At 39.2% G+C, this 21,910-nt stretch overlaps 1 protein-coding gene across 1 annotated transcript in view; it reads right to left on the reverse strand.

The window, feature by feature from the left end:
- Positions 1 to 205: 205 nt before the first annotated feature.
- The window catches only part of LOC136886757 (alpha-tocopherol transfer protein-like), a 56,139-nt gene continuing 34,434 nt past the window's right edge, over positions 206 to 21,910 (reverse strand). The window contains exons 5-7 of the mRNA XM_068230944.1: positions 17,257 to 17,367; positions 9,051 to 9,156; positions 206 to 600 (exon numbers count right to left, since the gene is read on the reverse strand). Coding sequence (XP_068087045.1) covers positions 476 to 600; positions 9,051 to 9,156; positions 17,257 to 17,367 — 342 coding nt within the window. The 3' untranslated portion in view covers positions 206 to 475. The remainder of the gene's footprint in view (positions 601 to 9,050; positions 9,157 to 17,256; positions 17,368 to 21,910) is intronic.

Below are 21,910 nucleotides of genomic sequence, written 5' to 3' on the forward strand. Positions count from 1 at the left end.
CACACTACAGCGACACTATGAGCACAGCCTATGGACGTAATGACTATTCTGCTTACGTAATTCTGAACAAATTTAAGGAAGAAACTTTTCAAAAATATATGTCTTAAAATAGTATTAATATTCTGGAGCAGACTAATTCTTAACTAAACTTAACCAAAGAACAAACAGGCAATGCGTTGTGTATACTCTTTGTTCAAGAGGGTACATATATATCTCATTAAAACATTATAATAACATAATACTCTGTACATTGAAGTATACATTGTGAATATTCATCTATAAAAGAGAGATAACAAATATGGCTTCTAGGATAATCTTATTTCGTAGCCAACGAAATAAGTTTCGAAGTCATCGGCAATATTAGATGCAACTGATGTAGATTATATTTGGCTTGTATTCTTCAAGGCCAGTACCCAGTATACCAAAAATACCTTCATTCCATCAGGAACCTACGGATACTTTCAGTTACAATTAATTAATCGATGTTAAGGCGTCTGAAGTCCGGTACCAGGCTACTACGACGCTTGCCACCTGTCGCCTTGAGCGTCTGTTCTTGTAGATACCATTCACGACAAGCTTCTACTCGTTCCTTCATGGCCTCTGAAAGAAAAGAACTGAGTTAGAGTACTTCTAACAAGTATAATGTATGTATGTTGGGTATTCAGCCCGAAGGCTGGTTTCATCCTCTGCAGCTCTGCCAACAGCTGTCATAAATAGCCTAGGCATCACTGAAGAGGCGTACTAGGGAAATGAGGAGTGAGGTAGTTTCCCGTTGCTTTTCTCACCGAGCCAGCAGTTGCTATTACATATCAGTCGGCCAAGCCCATTGAAATGCATGCACCAACCGACCCCATGAGCGATATTTTCACACCATTCATAACAGGGACTGGCTGCATAAGGAATGGTATTACTAGCATCACTCATACCTCAGTCACTTTCATATTGCCAAAGCCAATGATGAGACTGAGACAGGTCATTGAATGTAACAAATCTGATATAGCCCATACCAGAAGACACAGTGCACTGTAAACACTACATCTCGCCAGCAAAGGCATAACAAGTATAATATAATATATATAATAAGAGTTTTGTCTGTATATTGCTCAGAATTAAGACAATAATGGTATTTCTGTATCAGTCGTGTCTATAGAAACAAGGAAATGCACTTTTTAATTTTTCATCATTTTTGTCCGTCTGTATGTATGTATGTATGTATGTATGTATGTATGTATGTATGTATGTATGTATGTATGTATGTATGTATGTATGTATGTATGTATGTATGCATGCATGTATGTATGTAAGTATTATGTATGTATGTATTACGCGCTTCACGAAAATATGGCCGAAGAGAATTTAATAAAAATCGGTATGTAAAGTCGGGGAATAAGACAATGCAATCTGGGCTATACATAATTTCATTCACGCTGAGTGAAGTGGTAGTTTAGGGAAAGGCCTAAAATTCAATTCTCAAAAATCTGTCTTATTAGTGGTCCTATCGATAAATAAAAAATAAAAAAACATGGCACTACAGCCCTTGAAGGGCCTTGGCCTACCAAGCGGCCACTGCTCAGTCCGAAGGCCTGCAGATTGCGAGGTTTCGTGTTGTCAGCACGACGATTCCTCTCGGCAGTTATTCTTGGCTTTCGAGACCGGGGCCGCTATCTCACCGTCAGATAGTTCCTCAATTCTAGTCATGTAGCCTGAGTGACCCTCGAACTACCCCTCAGGTCCAGATAAAAATCCCTATCCCGGCCGGGAATCGAACCCGGGGCCTCCGGGTAAGAGGCAGGCACACTAACCCTACATCACGGGGCCGGCTATCGATAAATACTACATAGAATTAAATTTCAGATCAATTATGTCTTATACACTTTTACCGTATCGGCTATGATAACAGACATATTCATGAATTTCGATTTTTGTTGCCAAGTCCATATCTGTGACGACCCACGATTAAATGGGTGAACAGAATTTAACGAAAATCGGCGTGCACAGTCGGGGAATAAAGCACTACAGTCTAGGCTATAAGTAACTTTATTCATACTGGACGAAATTGTATTTTAGGGGAAGACGCCTAAAATTTAATTTTTAAATACGTCTGTTATTATGCAATTTAATACAATACAATCTCAATCACAACGTGTACACGACTTCATCTAGAAATCTGTAAACAATGTAGAATTCCATAGCGTAGCACGGGTATACCAACTAATCTATCAGAAACAATGGGTAGTTCAATTGCAGTTAAACAAGACGAAGATAGTGAATGAACAGATCATTGCAGGAGCAACTCTCCTAAAAACCTGTTCAATGAGCTAATTTGTTTCAGCCTGAAATGTTGGAATTATTTCAGATGGATGATCTTAATTTATTATAACGAATATCACACATATAGGTTTTGTCGTAAAGGTTCCACGGCTGAGTCTGTGGTTCAGGAAGAGTGACATCAGGACCGTTCTCGAGTAACTGGCAAGCATGATTTATGACCACCTAGTTCAGGGTTTTTATTGCTGTCCACGGTGACCCAAGTGTGTGCATTTCATCTTAGGAATCGGGAAGCTAACAGGCAACTGATTGTGGAGTGGGAGGCGAGGCAATTCGAAGAATTGATTTTTACCAAAGTACTTTGGATTCACCCTGGATCTGGCCCTAACATACAGGGCACACAGCATGAATAATGGACAAAAGGGCTCAGCCCGGAACAATAACCTTCCTAAATTTTGTTCGACCAACTGGGGCGCATATCCAACAGTATTGAGGACATCTGCTTTGGTCCTCAGTTTCTTTGTGCAGAATACGCAAGCCCTGTTTGGTTCAATTCGGTTCATACAAAGCGGATGGATGTAGCTTTGAATGAAACCCGTAGAGTAGTTACAGGATGTGTGAAAGCAATGCCTACTGAGAAACGTGACTGCGTGGATTGGATCGCTCCCCCTGATATTCGGAGGGAAGTGGCAGCAAGATACGAGATAACAACGATGGAGAACAACAGGAGTCAGCCGCTATTGGTCTTCGATCGCCTCTTAAAAGATTACAAATCAGGAAAGAACTTCCTCAACGTCTCCGTCACATTAAACAAATCACCAGCAACAGTGCTCCGAGGCATGTGGTGAAGTAGGACACAGCCAATTTCGGGGTGAATGGTACTTCATGTATCTCCACCTCATGGACATAAGCTCAGCACTCCAAAGAACTCGAATCTATAATACATGCTCATCTTGAAATTTGTGAAGAAATGAAATTGCAACCTTCCTATAAACACCCTACAGATCTAGACTGTAGTCCTGCAGCCTTCTCGAGTCTCCAATAACATATTTACAAATGAATCGAACATTCTATACACCTCTAGTGACAGGATCCATTGTTCTGGATTATTACCCTGTGTTGCACAACATAGCATTGGATTTATACATCATATTTATAGGTAATGATAAATTACATACTATTAATTACGTGCTTTTACATGAAATACAGTCATATTAATAGGCCTATACATACAGCAGACGTGTCGTGACATAACCTCACATGTTTTTGTTACACAAGACAAATAACAAATGGTACGACCACGATTTATACCAAATAAAGTCCGTACGTATCTACGTAAATAATAATAATAATAATAATAATAATAATAATAATAATAATAATAATAATAATAATAATAATAATAATAATAATAATACCTGCTAATCGAGCTCGATATTTCTACTATTTACCCACGAGTTTAGAGGATTGTTTCCAAGTTATAGTAGTCCATTGCACTTGCATCAACATGTACAACTGTGCAACGTACACTTCAACACCTCGTTCAGGTGACCGAAGAGGGAACTGCTGTCGCTGATTTTTGGATGGACTCAGTGTGACCGCAAGAAATATATATCCGTAAAGTGCCATGTATTTTGTGTAATTGTAGCGTATATGTTTATGTATGTCTGTATTGTATCAATGCTCTGACACGAAATAATAATAATACTAATAATTGCATGATGACTACGTACGAAACACAAACTGCTCTGTCGGTCAAATAATTTCTTGTTAAACACAAAGTAGTGTTGCGTTGTCATGGCAGGTTCTGGAGCTACATAATGTGATATAAGTGCGAAGGGACGGGACGCTGCTTTTCTGGTTGTCTTCAAGTTATAAACATTGTACGTCAACCAGTAGGCTAAATCAACCGATTTGAAGTTATGTGAAATCGTGAATTTATGTTTCTTCTTCAATGGTAATATAACCGAGTGGAGTGTCCACGCTATCAGCGACAACGTGGTATTGCTTCAGGAGTTATTTAAAAAAAATGGCGGAAAAGTGCTAGAAGACTGTAAGTGAGGCGATCTGAAATGGAACATCTTCATTGCACTTTCAAAGATCACGCAGCTGTAACACCGGATATTTTACTTGACTCCTATCCACTACCGAAATGTGGCAGTTTTAAGCAGTGCCGGATTAAGGTGTTTGGGGGCCCTGGGCTATGTAAAAATGCGGGGCCCCTTCTTCGTAACATCACGTAAGACTAGCATACTAAAGTCATTATATAACTACTTCCACTTAAATTGATGAATAGGGAAGTGTTGAAATAGACTAATTTTTTTCTCTGTTTTCATGTTAATATTTCATAATGCCAAAACATATTTCACATTTGTCTCATCATCACTATCAAATCGACATACAAAACAGGTTTTTTGGCACCACTATGATATTTTCTATCCATTTTACAAGAACATTGCAGTTATAACTTACGAATGGTTCAATAATCAGAGGTGAACTGGAAGTTCTCTTCCTAATGCAAAGATATAGTATAGCATGCGCATTCCACCGTGCTCCCCCCCCCCCGCTCACTTTCTAGACCTCTTCCCCCCCTTCCCACCCTGCCCATACTCGCAAGCTGCAAGATTTAAACTTTCGTCACATATAACTTTTACAATAATTACAGTGCGTAAGTAGCGAGGATTCGTGTCTCCGGACGGTAATTGATTCTAGCAGTGATGAAATACTAACGCGGACAGCTGATAAGAAGGAAGAGTGCGTGTTCGACATTTTGCGAGCGTAAATATTCATATGCATGCACGGAGGTGGAGCAGCAGGCCTTTTTATACAATTTTAGGTTCGGCCAAGGGCCGGGGCCCCTTGGTACGCGGGGCCCGGGGCTGTAGCCCCTTTAGCCCCCTCTTAATCCGGCCCTGGTTTTAAGTACGTACTTTGGTTCCGTAATGGAAAAACTGGGTGGATGTGCTAAAGGATGTAAATCACAGGATCAGTTTAGACTAGCTGAAGTGGAAATAAAATTCGTATGCGTTCTGCGATGAGGGGATTCCAGTGAAGCTTAAACGAAAGCTCTATATGGCAGGAGTGAGGCCTCCACTGACTTAGCTTCGAAATACTAAACATGCTATGAACACCACAAGCATCATGTAAAAGCCATGAAAATGAAGACGCTGAAATTTCGTTGTTAATGCTTCGTTTGTTATGATGATAGACCGATATTTATTGCAATAATCAATTCCAACGAGCCAAAGTCTCATACAGAGGAATAATTGAAAATGAATAATATATTCGATGGCGGATCTACAAACTCTGATACATACAATGATAAAATCAGTTGACTTAAACAGTAAAAGTAGAGACATCAATAAAGAAAGTGTTAAAAATAAATGAATTTATCCCATACCGTTCTACAGTTCCCTTAATTATACTAAAATACTTAGTACCAAAAGTGAGCAACAATGCATAGGATGATTGACAGCGGCGTTTTAAAGTAGGAGCAATTTTTACATCAGCGGAAAGATTTTTGTATGCCTGAATTGCTGAAAATTTACAACTATTCTTTTCATATTTTGAAGAGTGGATATGGTACAAGGCCAAATCATCTGCATGTCTAGTTTGATACCTGTGGTTGTCTGAAATAATTATTAAAATAATGTTGTAGAAGTATTGTGTTTCTTTTTATTTTATACATTAGTACGACAGAATTAAGCTCTGTAATTACGCTGAGAGGTAATATTTTGGTCTGAATGTACAGGTCGTTTACTGGGGTGTATAACGGTAAGTTAAATATACTCCTTATTACCCTGTGTTTTTTTTATCACCATTAGTTCATTCAAGAAAGACTTTATACAATGTGACCAAATTACAACATAATTAATGCAAGTGGCTCTTTACTAGTGAATAATATATTTGTAGAAGGAGGTGTTTATTTCTCTCTCTTGACTATTGCTTGCCACCTTTTCACATTCCTCAACAATTGCTTTAAACCCATCCCATAGTCTGTTTACTTCTTTATTTATCATGTTTTACCAATCATAATTATTTTCTTAAACGCCTTCATGCCTCTCTTATCAACCATATAGTACTGCTTAATAAGCCTATTTACCTTCCTTTATATCACATTTTTAACTTTTCAAAAACATCCTCTGCCGCAAAAAATCCTAAAAGTATGGTGGAAAGCAAAAAACATATCCCTCCTGAAGCCTGGAAAAGGTCCATCTGATCCTAAGAGCTACAGATCAGTTTCGTTGTTGTGCCATTTATATAAACTAGTATTTGGGAGAATGATTCATAGCAGATTATCTCCAAAACTTGATACACTTCTGATCCCAGAAAAAGTGGGTTTTAGTCGAAGAATTGTACTTTACAAGTACTGAACCTAACGCAACGTATCGAAGATGGTCTGGAGAACAAGAAAATAACTGGAGCATTCTTTGCAGATTTAACAGCTGCCTACGTTACTGTTCAACACCAAACTCTACATGGTAAACCATATAAAATTACGAAAGGTTTTGGTCTCACAAAAATGGTTGCTTGCCTTCTCCAGAACCAGAGGTTCTTCGTAGAGTTTCATGGAATCCGATCACTGGAGAACATAGGGTAGTGTTCTCTCACCTTTGTTGTTTAACGTGTGCATCAATGATCTGCCCACATCTCCGTATGCCAAGACATTTATATATGCTGATGGTCTTTGTCTGACAGCACAAAGTGAAAGGTTTGAAAAGGTGGAGCAGCTGCTCTCTGGTGCACTGGAAGACCTTTGACTTACTACAAAAGAAATCATCTAAAACGTAAGCCATCCAAGACGCAGGTTTGTACTTTTCACCTCAGAAACAGGGAAGCAGCAAGAAAGCTCAACATTAGATGGGAAGGGGATTATTTTACATTATACCTAGTGGTAACTTTGGATCGCACCCTATCATACAAGACACTCTGTATGATAATCCAGCAAGAAGTCTCCACGAGAAATAGCGTACTTCGTAAACTGATACGGGCAAATAGGGGCGCCCATGTTCAGACATTACGTACAACCGCATTAGCCCTGTGTTATTGCGCTGCCGAGTATCATTCAGCTCATGCAAAACAAGTAGATATTGCTATCAATGAGTCGTGCTGCCTGAAATCTACACCTGTCTGTAAACTATACTCCCTGGCAGACACAGCCCTTCCCGGGGTACGTCGTGAGTTCATAGCATAAACTGAACGAACAAAGTCAGTAGAAGACCAAGCTTACCATCTCTTTGGTCACCAGTAGGGCTGGGACAGATACAACGCAACCGTTGTCGAATGAAACCGTTGCGAGAAAATAACAGTTGCAGTTGCAGTGGTGCTCTGCTGTTCCGTTCTTCGCCAGCACCGATCAAGTGGCGCTCTAAGTTTCACAACCGGTACCAGTACAAAACTGCCTTCCGCAATCGTTGCGTTTCTTGACACTGGGGTTTTCCAGTGTAACTCACAAGTCAAATAGGCCGTTCTGGAGAGCTGCCCTGCTATCGAATGAAGCACCTGACGTCACCGACAGCCATAATAGACAGTGCTACCCCAGATTCAATGGCCTGAGTGTTGTGAGATGCAGTTAGTCGAGTATTTTTAGAGTTAATCTTGTTACTCCAAGGAGACGGCTTGCATCAAAGAAAAGCTTTGTGCAGGCAACAAACCTGCTCACTGCAAAACCTGAGGTAGCCAAGACATAGCTACGGCAATCCGCTATACCACTAGAGTAGATGAAGGCCAAAGAAAGCCTTCCTGCAGGTCTCGACACCAACTGGGAAATACGGCGATCACTCAACGGAATTGTTAAGTGGTGTGAGGAGATGCAGAGTGAATTTACATAGATGGGGATACCTACAGGGTTCAGATCTTTACGAGTGTAGGGAGAGACAGGCAATGTTGCATCTGTAAACTGTGCCCATAGTCTTGCACAATGCAAGAGTTAAGGGTAGGCTGTGATAGTGCTATGAACGTGGCCCATTTCTGGGCGAAGATCATCTAATCTGAGACTTTATTTATTTATGATTTATTTATTTTTCAATCTATAATTGTAATATTCCTTTGCAGCTTTGTACGTTATTGTTTCTGACTCGAGTAAATAAATAAATAAATAAATAAATAAATAAGTAAGTAAATAAATAAATAAATAAATAAATAAATAAATAAGATGATGCAAGCTTAATCTTCAGTTAATTCTTTGTTAACGTAAATGTATTTGGGTTTGATTTAAGTGCTCCAATGTGGGCGTAAACTATGTAAATAAATAAATAAATAAATAAATAAATAAATAAATAAATAAATAAATAAATATATAAATAAATGAATAAATAAATATTTTAAATTAAAACTAAAACAGCTTCGTGATCACTTATACCATCCATCACTTCAGTTTCTCTATAGAACTTGTCTAGTTTCATCAGCACCACGTCTAGATTATTCTTCGCTGTAGTTGGTTGTAAAATGCCAATCACAAGTTTTGCTAAAAGTAGAGGCTAGGTGACAGGAAAGGCATCTGGTCGCAAACCTCTTGTCAAATTATGAAGGAACATGAGATGAGTACGCGAAGGAAATAGAATTCACCAAAGAATGAACCTTGACTTTTCACTGTGTGTTAAGACAAAAATGGCAGAATAACCCCGTGATTCGTGCTTCGATCACAAGTGTTTTGCCATCAACACACGAACAATGTACACTAATAAAGTAGCTTTACGCTGGTACGGATTTTCCATGCCAAACAATTTCCTCGTAAGTTCTACGAGATAAGACACACCTCTCATCCAAGTTACAGTACTTACGGCAGAGTTCCTCGACACTCTTCTGATCTCCACCGTAGTCTTTGGGTAGTAATTCTCTGGGTACATACGTATACAAGGTGTCCGTACGTCCTGTATGAAATCGAACCTATGGGAACAATAAAGTGGAAATTATTACATATAAACTATATACAGAGCGTATCCGTGATGGTGTTACAAACTTTCAGAGATAATGGAGGGTGGCAAATGGATCAATTTGAGATAAGGTAGTCCGGAAACGTTCGAGTCAAAAGTTATTAATAATCCAAGCGTTTGATGTCCGTCCGTTCCTAACAGGTCCTGTTTCCTGGCCTGCTCGTTCACCTGATCTCATCCCACTTGATTTTTGCTTGTGGGGCCGTGTGAAAAGCCTTGTGTATGAGACAGACACCCGTTGGGACTGAAGAGGATATCTTGGCAAGAATTCTCGCTGCCTGCGACGCTGTTCAAACGACTCCGAGGATATTCGAACGGGTACGGCAGGACTTTATGCCACAATGCCATGACTGCATAGTCGCAGGGGGACACAATTTCGAACATTTGTTGTAAATGGAGCAGCTTGTGAAACTTCAAATCAAATCAAATTTCTTTATTTGCAAATGAGGTGTCTACCTCGGTGGCAAATGGTGCACTAAAATGCATTATTGTCAAGCACTAAATTTTAAATTAACAGGAGACGAAGAAAATTTTCCTAGAATACAATATTATACAACTCACACTAATATTTTTTTCTATTAAACACACACATCATCCTTAGTAGATTTAGATTTTTAGATTTAGATTTAGATTTATTATTTTTCTTTAGATCTACAGTAATAATACCCATTTGATCCGTTATAAAGAAAAATAACAATGTCCAGCCTAAGCCAAATTTCATACCACTAACTTGGTGGACCCCCACATAGGCGGAATACCAGACAACCATGCAAGGTTCCACCCCTAGCTAAATCTGTTAAGCTGCCTCTAACATGGACGGATGACCAGCTCACATGCTAGGGCACCCCCTACATCTAAATTAAGCCTATAACTAATTACTTACAACATTAAATCTATACTAATTCTATCCTAGTACCTCTTGTCATTAACTCATAAATCACTCACCAATACTATCTCAATACACATAAATACACCTTCACTTGAATAAATACCCTCTAAACTTCGCTATCTCTCTTAATATCCATCCATCGAACTCAACAATCATTCACTTCATTTCCATGCCACATATCATTACATATCTACCTCTTATCATAAAGACACCTTTACTAGAATAAATACCCACTAAACTTCGCTATCTTTCTTATCATCCATTCGCCACCATGCCCCTGCTGAGTATACACACAAACCTTTGCACATTCCATTCCTCCTACATTTCCTCTACTTGACTCTCTCAGGGTTGCTGATTCCATGCTTCAGCGGTATTATGAATGTCACAGACCTCATACACGCTAACCTTAGCACATTCCATTCCTACTACATTTCCTCTACTTGACTCCCTCGTTGTTGCTGATTCCATACTTCCGTTGCACTCACATTCTGCTAATACGTATTCTACTCATGTTGCAACTTTATCACTGCACTACCTGTATGTTCCTGCTCATCTTATTCAACCATGCTTGATCTAATTAAATAATCATCTAAAACCAACTTTGCTTGCCGATTTACCATTAACTAATAAATCACTTACCAATACCATTTAAACTTCGCTACCTCTCTTATCATTCATCCATCATCATCTTTCATACTTAACACTTCAATTCCAGTCCTCATTTACTTTATAATTATAATACACATTAAGACATCTTTACTTGAATAAATACCATCTAGATTACGCTACCCCTCTTCTCATCCATCCTTCGAATTCAATAATCCATCCATCTTATATCTCAAGACATCATTACTTGAATAAGTACCATACACTTACAGTACACTTAAAAACACCTTATCACCTCGCTACCTCTCTTATCATTCATCCATCATACAATACACATGCAGACACCATCACTTCTTTACTTTAACCATTACAATGCCCTTCGAACTCAACAATCCATCCATCTTATATATCTCAAGACACCATTATATGAATAAGTGCCATACAATTACAGTACACTTAAAAACACCTTATCACCTCGCTACCTCTCTTATCATTCATCCATAATACAATATACATGCAGACACCATCACTTCTTTACTTTAACCATTACAATTATAGACACCATCACTTCTTTACTTTAACCATTACAGTGCACATACAGACCCCATCACTTGAATAGATACCATCTAAACTTCGCCACCTCTCTTATCATATATCTATCATCATCACCTTTCATAATTAACACTTCAGTTCCAGTAGATACCATCCAACCTCCTTTATATCTCCAAACTCGTAACAATTACACTACACATATAGATATCATTACTTGAGTAAGTACCATCTAAACTTCGCTACCTCTTATCATTCTTCACTTGAATAAATACCCTCTAAGCTTCACTACCTCTCTTATCATCCATCCATCGCACTCCACAATCATTCTCTTCAATTCCATACCACATATCCTTACATATATACCTCTTATCATTAACTAATAAATCACTCACCAATACGATCTCAATACACATAAAGACACCTTCACTTGAATGAATACCCTATAAACCTCGCTACCTCTCTTATCATCCATCCATTGAACTCCACCATCATTCACTTCAACTTTGACACAACAATCACTTATACTTAACACCGCCCCTTACAGACATCTATTTCATAACACAGGCAAACCATGTTACTTACTACTGTTACTTGTCTTTTTACTTCTCGTAATTACTCCTTCTTCCATTTTTCCCTTTTTACCCCATAGCTCCTTCAAACTCAAGCTTCTCCCTTTAACCACGGCACTTCTTACTTCTGCTTCCTCCCTCAAACCATTATTCTCGCTCCGATTCTGTCCACTTGTCTTTCCCTGTGATTCTTCTTCCATCCTCTCTTCCTGCATCCTGCTTTCTTCACTCGCGCTGACCTCCGACACTAGTTCGTTCATTAATTTCCTGACTACTTCCATCCTCCTTGCATTTCCTTTTTCTTCAGCTCTTTTTACGATAGCTTCCCAGGAACCCCATCTACTCAGTGTTCCTCCCTTTACAGTATGTACATCAGCCCTGGTAGTTTCTTCTTGCCTCGAACTCTCAGCCCTGCTTTTTTCTTCTTGCCTCAAACTCTCATCCATTGATTTCAGTTTCGATACTGTCCACTTCCGGGTCCAATTCCTGTCGCTTACCACAAGTATCTGACCACTAATATACGCTCTCAGCCCCTGGATTTTCGCTTTCACTAAGTGTTTCTTTAGAATTTTGAAATTCCTACTCTCTTCTCTTCCGAAATCCCTCTTCACTCCAATTTCCTCACTCTGCAGATTACCAGCGTTCCTTATCACTATATCTGCCATCAATGAAGATAGCAGCGACACTTTTATGGGTCTGTACCCTCCCACCTTGCCAACTCTCTCCACATTGTCTATATCGACCTCACTGAAATTAATTTTCATTTCATTTTGTATGAGATCCACCACTTTGTAAATAATGTCCACTTTAGATTCTGACTTTTCTTCCTCCACCCCGTAAATAAATATGGATTTCTTCTTACGCTCCTGTCTGCAAACTGCTATTTCTTTCTTCAGGTTTACCACCTCCTCTTCCATATTTTTTATTTTCTCCCTTAGTGACACCAGATCTTTCTCGCTATCTTTCATTATTGCCTTCGTATTTTTCATGTAATCCTGGATCCACTGTCTCGTCTTTTCGTGCTCCTGGACTTGCTCCTGAAGCATCTTTTTTAATTGCTCGAACGGGCATAACTCCTGTACTACCTCTTTTACCACTTTTCTCATAAGTTCTACGTCTACCCAGCTCATCCTATCCATCTCTTTGCCGTCCACTTGGCCCGACCGCTTCCCCACTCCTACTCCACTCCACTCCACAGGCGCACGTCACACGACTCGTCTGCTCTCCTTACTGGCTTCCGCTAGACTGTTGATCATCCTTAGTAAATTTATATTGTTTAAAAAAATTCTACTTATAATATCTCCTGTACTTACAAACATAGTCAACTCATATACAGTATGTAAAATTACTTCTAATAATACTATACAACTGGTATACGATTAAAATTAACATTGTATTTATTTACATATTTATATTTTAGCAATTTTGGAACCTATGTAGCATAACGACCTGCTGCGTCTTAACCAGAGCCCCTTTTGCCACCACTTTTCAGAGTTCCTGAAGGGCCTTCACAGCTACCGTAGCGGTCCCAGGGCCCTCGAAGTCCCCACTGTACTTCACCCCTACAGGCAGTCCCCTACTTGGGCTGTCCAAACTCCATAGACCAGGGGATGGAATGAATTTAATCACACACATTTTTTATTTACAATATCCTGCATTGGTCGAATGCCCTCTAACATTTCATTTATTTTCTCTGTTGCTGTTCATTCTCTTCTTGAATATCTGTACAGATTTTGGAAAAGGATCAAACACTACCCATGGTAAACTGTTCCACTCCTTCACGCCCTTCCCAATGAATGAAAATTTACCCCAATCGCTTCGGCTAAAATTCCTTCTAATTTTGTACTTGTGGTCAGTTCTGCCAATATAATTATTTTCCAACCGAAACCTCTCACGGATTTCTCTTCATGCTTCTTCTCCTGTACAGGCTCTATATAATCCTATAAGTCTAGTTTTCTCCCTTCTCTTACTTAAAGTTTCCCACCCAAGTTCCTTTAACATTTCTGATACAATACTCTTTCTCCTGAAATCCCCTGTTACAAATCTTGCTGCTTTCCTCTGCACACCATCTAGTTCTTTTATTAGGTATTCTTGGTGAGGATCCCAAACACAGTTTGCATATTCCAATAATGGACGAACCATACTTAAGTAACTTTTTTCTTTTAATTCTTTGTTGCATCCTTTAAGTAGCCTCATTATAACATGTAACGATCTGTATGCTTTCCCAACAATGTCATCAACATGACCCTTTCCAGTGCAAATTACTTTCAAATCTCACACCTAAGTATTTGCACTTGCCATCTTTTGGGATAACTACCTCATCCAAAGTTTATTCAAATTCAGTTTTAAAGCTCCTGTTTGTAAATGTTGTAACAGTTGATTTGCGTCCATTAACCTTCATATTATTTTCTTCAACCCATTGTTGGATACTCTCAAGGTCCCTTTGTAATTCTGAACAATCCTCAATGTTATTTATTTTCCTATAAACAATTATGTCATCTCCATACAATCTTATTTTCAATGTTATATTGTTCCCTAAATAATTTGCATATATTAAGAAAAGTAACTTGTGCAGGTGAACGGACTTAAATGAGTATAATTTTGTTTAACTTTTGACTCGATTGTTTCCGGAATAAGTTTCCTTATCTCAAATTGATCCATTTGCCGGTCCCCATCATCCTTGGAAGTATGTAACATCATCACGGATACATCCTGTATATTTCACGACGTTTACAGTATTTAGGCAAGACAGATAAAATTACTGCAGATATAAATAAAGAATATCATTATAGAGGAAAGCAAGAAATGATTATTGCAAAAGGAAAAAGACAGGTAAACGAAGCTTTAAATATAAGAGCGAACGCAGAAAAGGGTTACGCACCACGGAATGTAAGTCCTTATGTCTAGGTAGGAGTATTGGAAAGAAGTCCAGAAATCCACCTCGTAGTTAATTTTATCTTCGCCAAGTGGTGCAAGATACAGGTCCATGAGCTGAGTTCATAAAAAAGGATGTGTCAGTGATAGTTGAATCATTTCTAGAGCAAGAAATGAAATAGCGTCTCGTATTTTGAAGGCAATTAACCGCCACATTACTCCTATACAGGAAATCCAGATTTGGATGATAACTGTGCGGGAACAAATAAAATCAACATACTACTGATTGGGTTCTTCTGCTGAGCTTGCCACAGAATATAGTTATTTGCGTTGTGAAAAGGAATTTTGGTATGGCGAAGAAGAGGAATAATCCCGTCAAACAATGGTACTGCAATACTTGCAAGATATAACAAGAAGAGCTAGAAAAAAATGCGTTACTAATTCCTGGACTGGCGAGGATTCGAACCTGGGGCGTTCGGGTAAGACACAGGAGATCAATGTAAATAAAAATCAGGCAGGAGTACAGTGTTGGATTCAATATGGGTAATAATAATAATAATAATAATAATAATAATAATAATAATAATAATAATAATAATAACATAGATTCAGCAGTCGACAAGATCAAGAAGATCAGAAGTTGCTGAAAAGGTAGGACTCCAGATTTCTATTCCGAAGACAAAATATACAGTATGACAAACATCTGTGATGGACCTGAATGGATGATCACTGAGCTTGGAAAAATCGGTCCTGTCAAGAATTTCAGATATCTTGGTGAAGTCATCCAGCAGAATGGATTAGAAGAGGAAGCAATCAATGTCAGGATGAGGAAGTTAGATCAGGCATACCAAATGACAAAGAATATCTATAATAAAAAGTCTATGAGTATAGGGGCCAAGTTCCGACACTATAACACAGTTGTAAAACCTGAGGGATTATATGGGTCAAGCTGACCGGCTGGAGAGCGCAGGATACCAAGAAAAATCTTAGGTAATAGGTGGGTTGATGGACAGTGGCGAATGAGACCAAATGAGGATTTGTACAGCAAGACAGAACCTCTCACAGCATCAATTAAGAAGAGACGGCTATTATTTTACGGTCATCTCTTGAGGATGACTGATGATCGACTATTAAAAAGAATATGAAATTTTATTCAATCTAAGGCGACGAGGCCGAGATGATTCCAGGAATGCGAAAATGATCTGAGGCAGATTGGTATTTCAGACCAAGAAATTCATGACAGGAACGCATTCAGAAGATTGATGAAAAACTATCAAGGTTTCAAAATGGCATCAACTTCCAGAAGACGGAAAGGACCTTTGTTTGAAGAGCATAAACAGGCACTCGTCGCTGGGCTCAGAAGATATTGGCAGGAAGTCAAAGCCGGAACAAGAACAAGACCTAGACACTAAAATGAAGTTGGTTGTTACCACGCAGTCCATAGAGGCTCAGCTCGATGTATAAATAAATAAATAAATAAATAAATAAATAAATAAATAAATAAATAAATAAATAAATAAATAATAATAATAATAAGGCAAAACAGAAGAAAAGAGAAAAGCATGAAATGTGAAAATGTATTGTCATTTGTTACAGTAGTACAATGGAGAAAGTAATAGGCTATATTTTTTACTTTTAAAATTAAATTATTTATAAAGAAGTATACAATTAAGAGGAAGAAATGCATACATACAACTAAATATACCGGGCGAGTTGGCCGTGCGGTTAGGGGCGCGCAGCTGTGAGCTTGCATCCGGGATATAGTGGGTTCGAATCCCACTGTCGGCAGCCCTGAAGATGGTTTTTCGTGGTTTCCCATTTTCACACCAGGCAAATGCTGGGGCTGTATCTTAAATAAGGCCAGGGCCGCTTCCTTCCCTCTCCTTGGCCTTTCCTATCCCACCGTCGCCCTAAGATCTATATGTGTCGATGCGATGTAAAGCAACTAATAAAAATACAAAATATAACTAAATAGAAGTAACGTAAATGATCTGCTTTTTGGGCCGAGGGGAGCAATTTATAAATTTTTTCGGTAAGTGGCGTGGGTATTATGGTTGGAACAGCGAATTCATGAAAATATTACAACTAATACAATTAAGTATTCAGTAGCTATTCTTCTTCTTCAATTTCGATAAACATTTGCCCGGATTTCTTCCCAATGTTTCCTTTAAGTTTCGATCACTAAATTCGTTAAGTTCCTTATTGTAAAGAGCTGGTCTCTTTTCCATATCCATTATCAATCTGTTCGTATCAGTGCTGGTATTTATGAGATCATCGTCACCATTTGATTCGTTGTCAGACATTTTCGGCTCTATTCCAAATTCACGCATTGAGACAGTGTAGACAAACCACTTCTAACTACTTGAACTCCCCCGAAGATGGTTTTCTGTGGTTTCCCATGTTCACACAAGGCAACAGTTGGGGATGTACCCTGATTAAGGCCGTTTCCTTTCCACGCCTAGGCCTTTTCTATTCCATCGTCGCCATAAGACGGCGCAACGTAAAGCAAATTGTAAAAAATAAAATAATTAAAAACAGAAAAAAATATTCTTTGAGTACTCACCATTTTCATGATATCTTTCTTCAAGAATGGTTTTATAACTGTCATGATCTTGTCCACGTAAGTAGGCACATTAATGATGTGTACTCCTTTCATTCGCAGCGGGTAGCCTTCCTGTTTAAAAGAGAAAGTACAATCAGCAAACAGAGAGTAACATAGATTAACGGTTTAGTTTTGCATAAGATGGTTTCGTGCACTTTTAATTTTGTTATATGCAGGATGATCCAGAACTCCACCGATAAAATTTCGAAGGATGGTTAGGGATACCTTCTGAGTATATTCGTACATGGGACCCGTGGTCTCCGGTAGCTCGTTACAGAATAATTACATTTCGTCGGGTTTGTTGCCCTCGTTACCTTTGTACCTGTATTGCAATAATAATAATAATAATAATAATAATAATAATAATAATAATAATAATAATAATAATAATAATAATAATAATAATAATAATAATAATAATAATAATAATAATAATAATTGTACCGGGCGGTACACCTCCACTCCGCTAATTTAAAATGTGCGCCGGTGGAAACTCCTCTGCTGGAGGAAGTCTGAACTTTATTGATGGTATTAATTTTCTACTTTCACAGAAGATGTCACCACCTGGAAATTTTTGAGTTTGTGAACTGTGTCATTTTCGACGTACTTTTGTTTTGCTTGAAGTAAGAAGTGTGAACTTTCTCTTCTAGAGGACACCACGGAAAAACTACAATAGTGCACCCTAGTGGGAAGAAAAATAACTGTTCTTTGGAGAAAATTTTATTTCTAAAGTTTGTTCTTTGTTAAATTTCTTTCCGTTATTGTTTAAGTTGGCTGTATACCCCTCTCTTTCCCCTTGTTTTGTATTTGACCAATCCCGAATTTCTGTTATTAATTTCTGACCAATCATAGGTATCTTCCCCCAACTTGAATATGTTTCTATACCCTAGCCAATAAAAAGTTTGTGGGAGGGTGTTTTCTTTCCCCTAACACCTAGAACCTTCCGCGAGAGGATATAAACTGCTGATTTTTGGGTCTCCGGGCCACTTCTGTTCCATCTTTCAGTGTATTAAGTACCTAGCAGGAGGCGGGAAGCGCCTCTTTCTCCGGCAGCGGTCAACAACAAGGTAATGGCCGATTAATAAATTCTTTCTTTGTTTGCTCAGCAGTTTAACTTTCGGGGCGGGTTCGAAGCGTTCCACTATGTAACCTTTTCCTAAAATGTAACGATCTTTTCTTCTATTCTCTTTTAAGCTACATTCTGGGATAGAGAGTGCTAACCCTCTCGAGCTCCCACTCATATTGTTTTGAGGTGAACTTATTTTTCTCATCCTATTCTTCGTTAATGTAAAACAAATTGTTCTCTTCTTAAGTCACCTCTTTAGTATGGGATTAGCCCTTGTATTAACGGCCTAGCGCCAAGTAGGTCTTAATCAAGTGTATTAGGAGTGCAAGTTCGCCTCCTCTCAAATTGTTATTTTAGAGGTCATTTAATTAACATTCTTTTCGTTTAATAGACCTCAGTAGATTGGGTATTTTACCCCTGTGTTTATGTCCGTTGAGGACAGCTTGAAGGTGGAGTTTGGTGTGGCCTGGGAGAGGCTTAAATTTGAGAGCGAGTGGCTCTTTTGAAAATTGTATGTTGTATGCCTCGAGGAGGCTTTTCAGTGTAATTTGGAGCAAGGGCTCCTAGGTATGAATGGGGTTTTCTGCCCCTCTGTTAAAACTTGTGTTTGGGGTAAAACTGAGCTGATTGCCCAAGCCTTGTGAATTCGGGGCGCGAAGCCCAAATTCTGTAAATATTGTAACTACCTTATTTGACTTGCTATTCTGTACCTGCCATGCTTGTTACTTATTTATTTTGAAAAGAAAATATAACCGTATTAAATTTTAAATTTAGTTTACATGCACTATAATTTCGTAGCTTGAGATCCATTCACACCCGCACCTTCTTTCACCTCTACCTACCGCTAAAACACGGTAACAAGTGGTAGCAGAGCGTGGTTGAATGGGTCTCAATTTAGCCCCTTTTGACGGCTACACATTGTTTTGATCCGAACTCTAACCATTTTCTCAGTTGCTGGAATTTTTTGACTTTTTCAAAATTGTTCTGTCATCATGCCTGGCCCTCGCGATGTTCTCCATCTTAATTATTTGCGCAAAGAGGAGTTGATCTATGAATTAACTATCAGAAATGTGCAATCTGGAGGCACGGTTGCAGTAGACACTAACAAGCTTAGAGAGTCCCTTGATTTGCCCATTTCCATCCCCAATTTGGGAGAGAAAGAAATTGATGACTCTCTTTCCACGATCGTCGAGAATATTACTGGGCTAGCTTCTGTAGTTAGTTTTTTTGATGAAAATGATCCGTCTCCTAATCAAATTAAGCGTGTGCAAGCCAGGTTATATCACTTTTCAAATAGAGTTAATGATCTGTTGTCTCTGAAGTTGAATGACGTTCAGAAGAAGGAAGCTAGTACGCTGCTCGAAAATATGTCTGAATTATCTAGCAAGGTCACTCAATTGTTAACTGGGGAAGTTCCTCCCAAATCTGATCTACCCACCATAGTGAATGCAGGTAGTGAGGAAGCGCCTCCCAAGGGAGAAGTTAATAGGATAACCGTTGCTGCTCAAACTATCCCTGCCCCATTGGACAACGAATCTGAACGTCGTGCTCATTGAGTAACATCCGTTCTGAATTAACTTCCTTGCCGTTGAAACCTTTACCTACTATGTCACCCGGGTTTAGCAGCTTGCCTCATCCATTGGCAATGTTGCTCAGAGGTATTTCTAAGTTTTCCGTTAATACCACCAGTGATGTAATTTCATTTTTAAGATTTCTAGTTGAATTTCAGGATCATGCCCTTGTGTTTTCTCTTTCTCCATGTCAAATTTTGCAAATTATCTATCCGTATGCTATTGGTATTCTCTCAGATAAAATCGTAAGAGCCATTGCCGAGCAATCATCTATTGAGGATTTCCATGCCCATTTGCTAGCTAACTTCATCCCGGCTAGGGCCAGGTCCTCCCTTATTCAGAAGTACTATTATCGTGTACAGCGCTTGGATGAAAACTTGGCTGATTTCATACAGGACATTAAGTTTTATACTAGGGTGTTTGCCCTTCATTTTCCTGAAGATCAGATTGTACAGGCTATTGTAGAGGAATTTCACCTCCCTATAGGTCATATTTGTGTTTCGCGGCGTGCCCGCAAACTTTCTCTGAACTTGAAGCATTGGCCGTCTCAGCGGAAGGAGTTAGATACGCCGATTCTTTGCGTGTCGCGAAAGAACCCCCGCCTTCCTTTAGTAACACTCGGCCTCCACCTCGCCGACCAGTCAATCCCCGTAAATGTTATGCTTGCGGGTCGCCTGACCATCTGCGCAACAAGTGTCCACTGATCAGGTCAAGTGGGACAAGGAATGGAGCCGGGTCATCACAAGGCTGTTTTAAGTGTGGGGCCTTCTCACATATCGCCAAGAATTGCCCAAACTCAAATAGCACCCCCTCCTGCTCAACTTCTGGTGCAAATTCCACCTATGCCAATAATAAAAAGTGACTAGTGGCTTCGGCTGAGTCGACTAATCCATCTTCCCGAGACTCAGCCCCTAGTAAACAGGTTGTAAATGCAGAGAACGATCAGCCTTCAAATTCATCTTTTGAATGCCCTAAAGAATGTCTTAGGATTGCGGCGGATACCCCCGCACCTGTTCCTTTTCTTAAGATTGAGTTAAATAACGAGCCTATAACAGCTCTCTTAGATTCAGGCAGTGTTTGTTCGATTATTTCGGCTGAATGGTATTCTAAATTGAAATCGGTTTGTAAACTTCCTGACTATGTCTCTTCTCCTGTTCAATACGTTTCGGCTAATTCATCTCCATTAGAAATTCTAGGTTCCTTACTGGTCAAAATTCGTATTTTTAAGTTTACATGGAAAGTTAAATTGTTTGTGGCCAAGCAATTGTCTTGCCCCATTATATTGGGAGCTGACTTTATTTCTCACACTGGTCTTGTGCTCGATCTCCAGTCTAGGTCGTGCACATTCAAATTTGCTTCTAATTGTAAAATCCCACTATTAAAGTGTAATTCTGTGTCATGTTCTTCTATTTCGCCTACCCAGGATGAGATGTTGTTAGACCTTAGACATCTACCTGAGGAGCAGGCTGATAGTATTCGCAAACTGTGTCAGTCGTTTCCCGAGGTGTTCTCTGATACTCTTGGTGTTACTGACCTTATTGAATACAAAATTGAGGTCACGGATTCGATTCCTGTCCGTTTTCCACCTTATAGGCTATCTCCACCTAAAATGAAGGCTCTGAAAGAAATTATCGATCAGATGTTGAAGGATGGTATTATTAGGCCCTCTAAGTCGGCGTATTCATCGCCTATTTTTCTAGTCCCGAAACCCCAAGGAGGCCTCAGGCCTGTCATTGATTACAGGGCTCTCAATCGGAAGGTGGTGTTGCAATCTGTGCCCCTTCCTGACCTTCATTCTTGTTTTTCATGGTTTCGTAAGGCCAAGTTCTTCACCATCTTGGACTTGAATCAGGCCTATAATCAAATTCCCCTTGCCGAAGAGTCTAAACACCTTACAGCGTTTGCCACGGACTGGAATTTATATGAATACAACCACGTACCTTTCGTGCTCCCCACGGGGGCAGCTGTGCTCACTAGG

This window comes from Anabrus simplex, chromosome X (assembly GCF_040414725.1).
Source record: "Anabrus simplex isolate iqAnaSimp1 chromosome X, ASM4041472v1, whole genome shotgun sequence".
In the NCBI taxonomy this organism is placed as follows: Eukaryota; Metazoa; Arthropoda; class Insecta; order Orthoptera; family Tettigoniidae; genus Anabrus; species Anabrus simplex.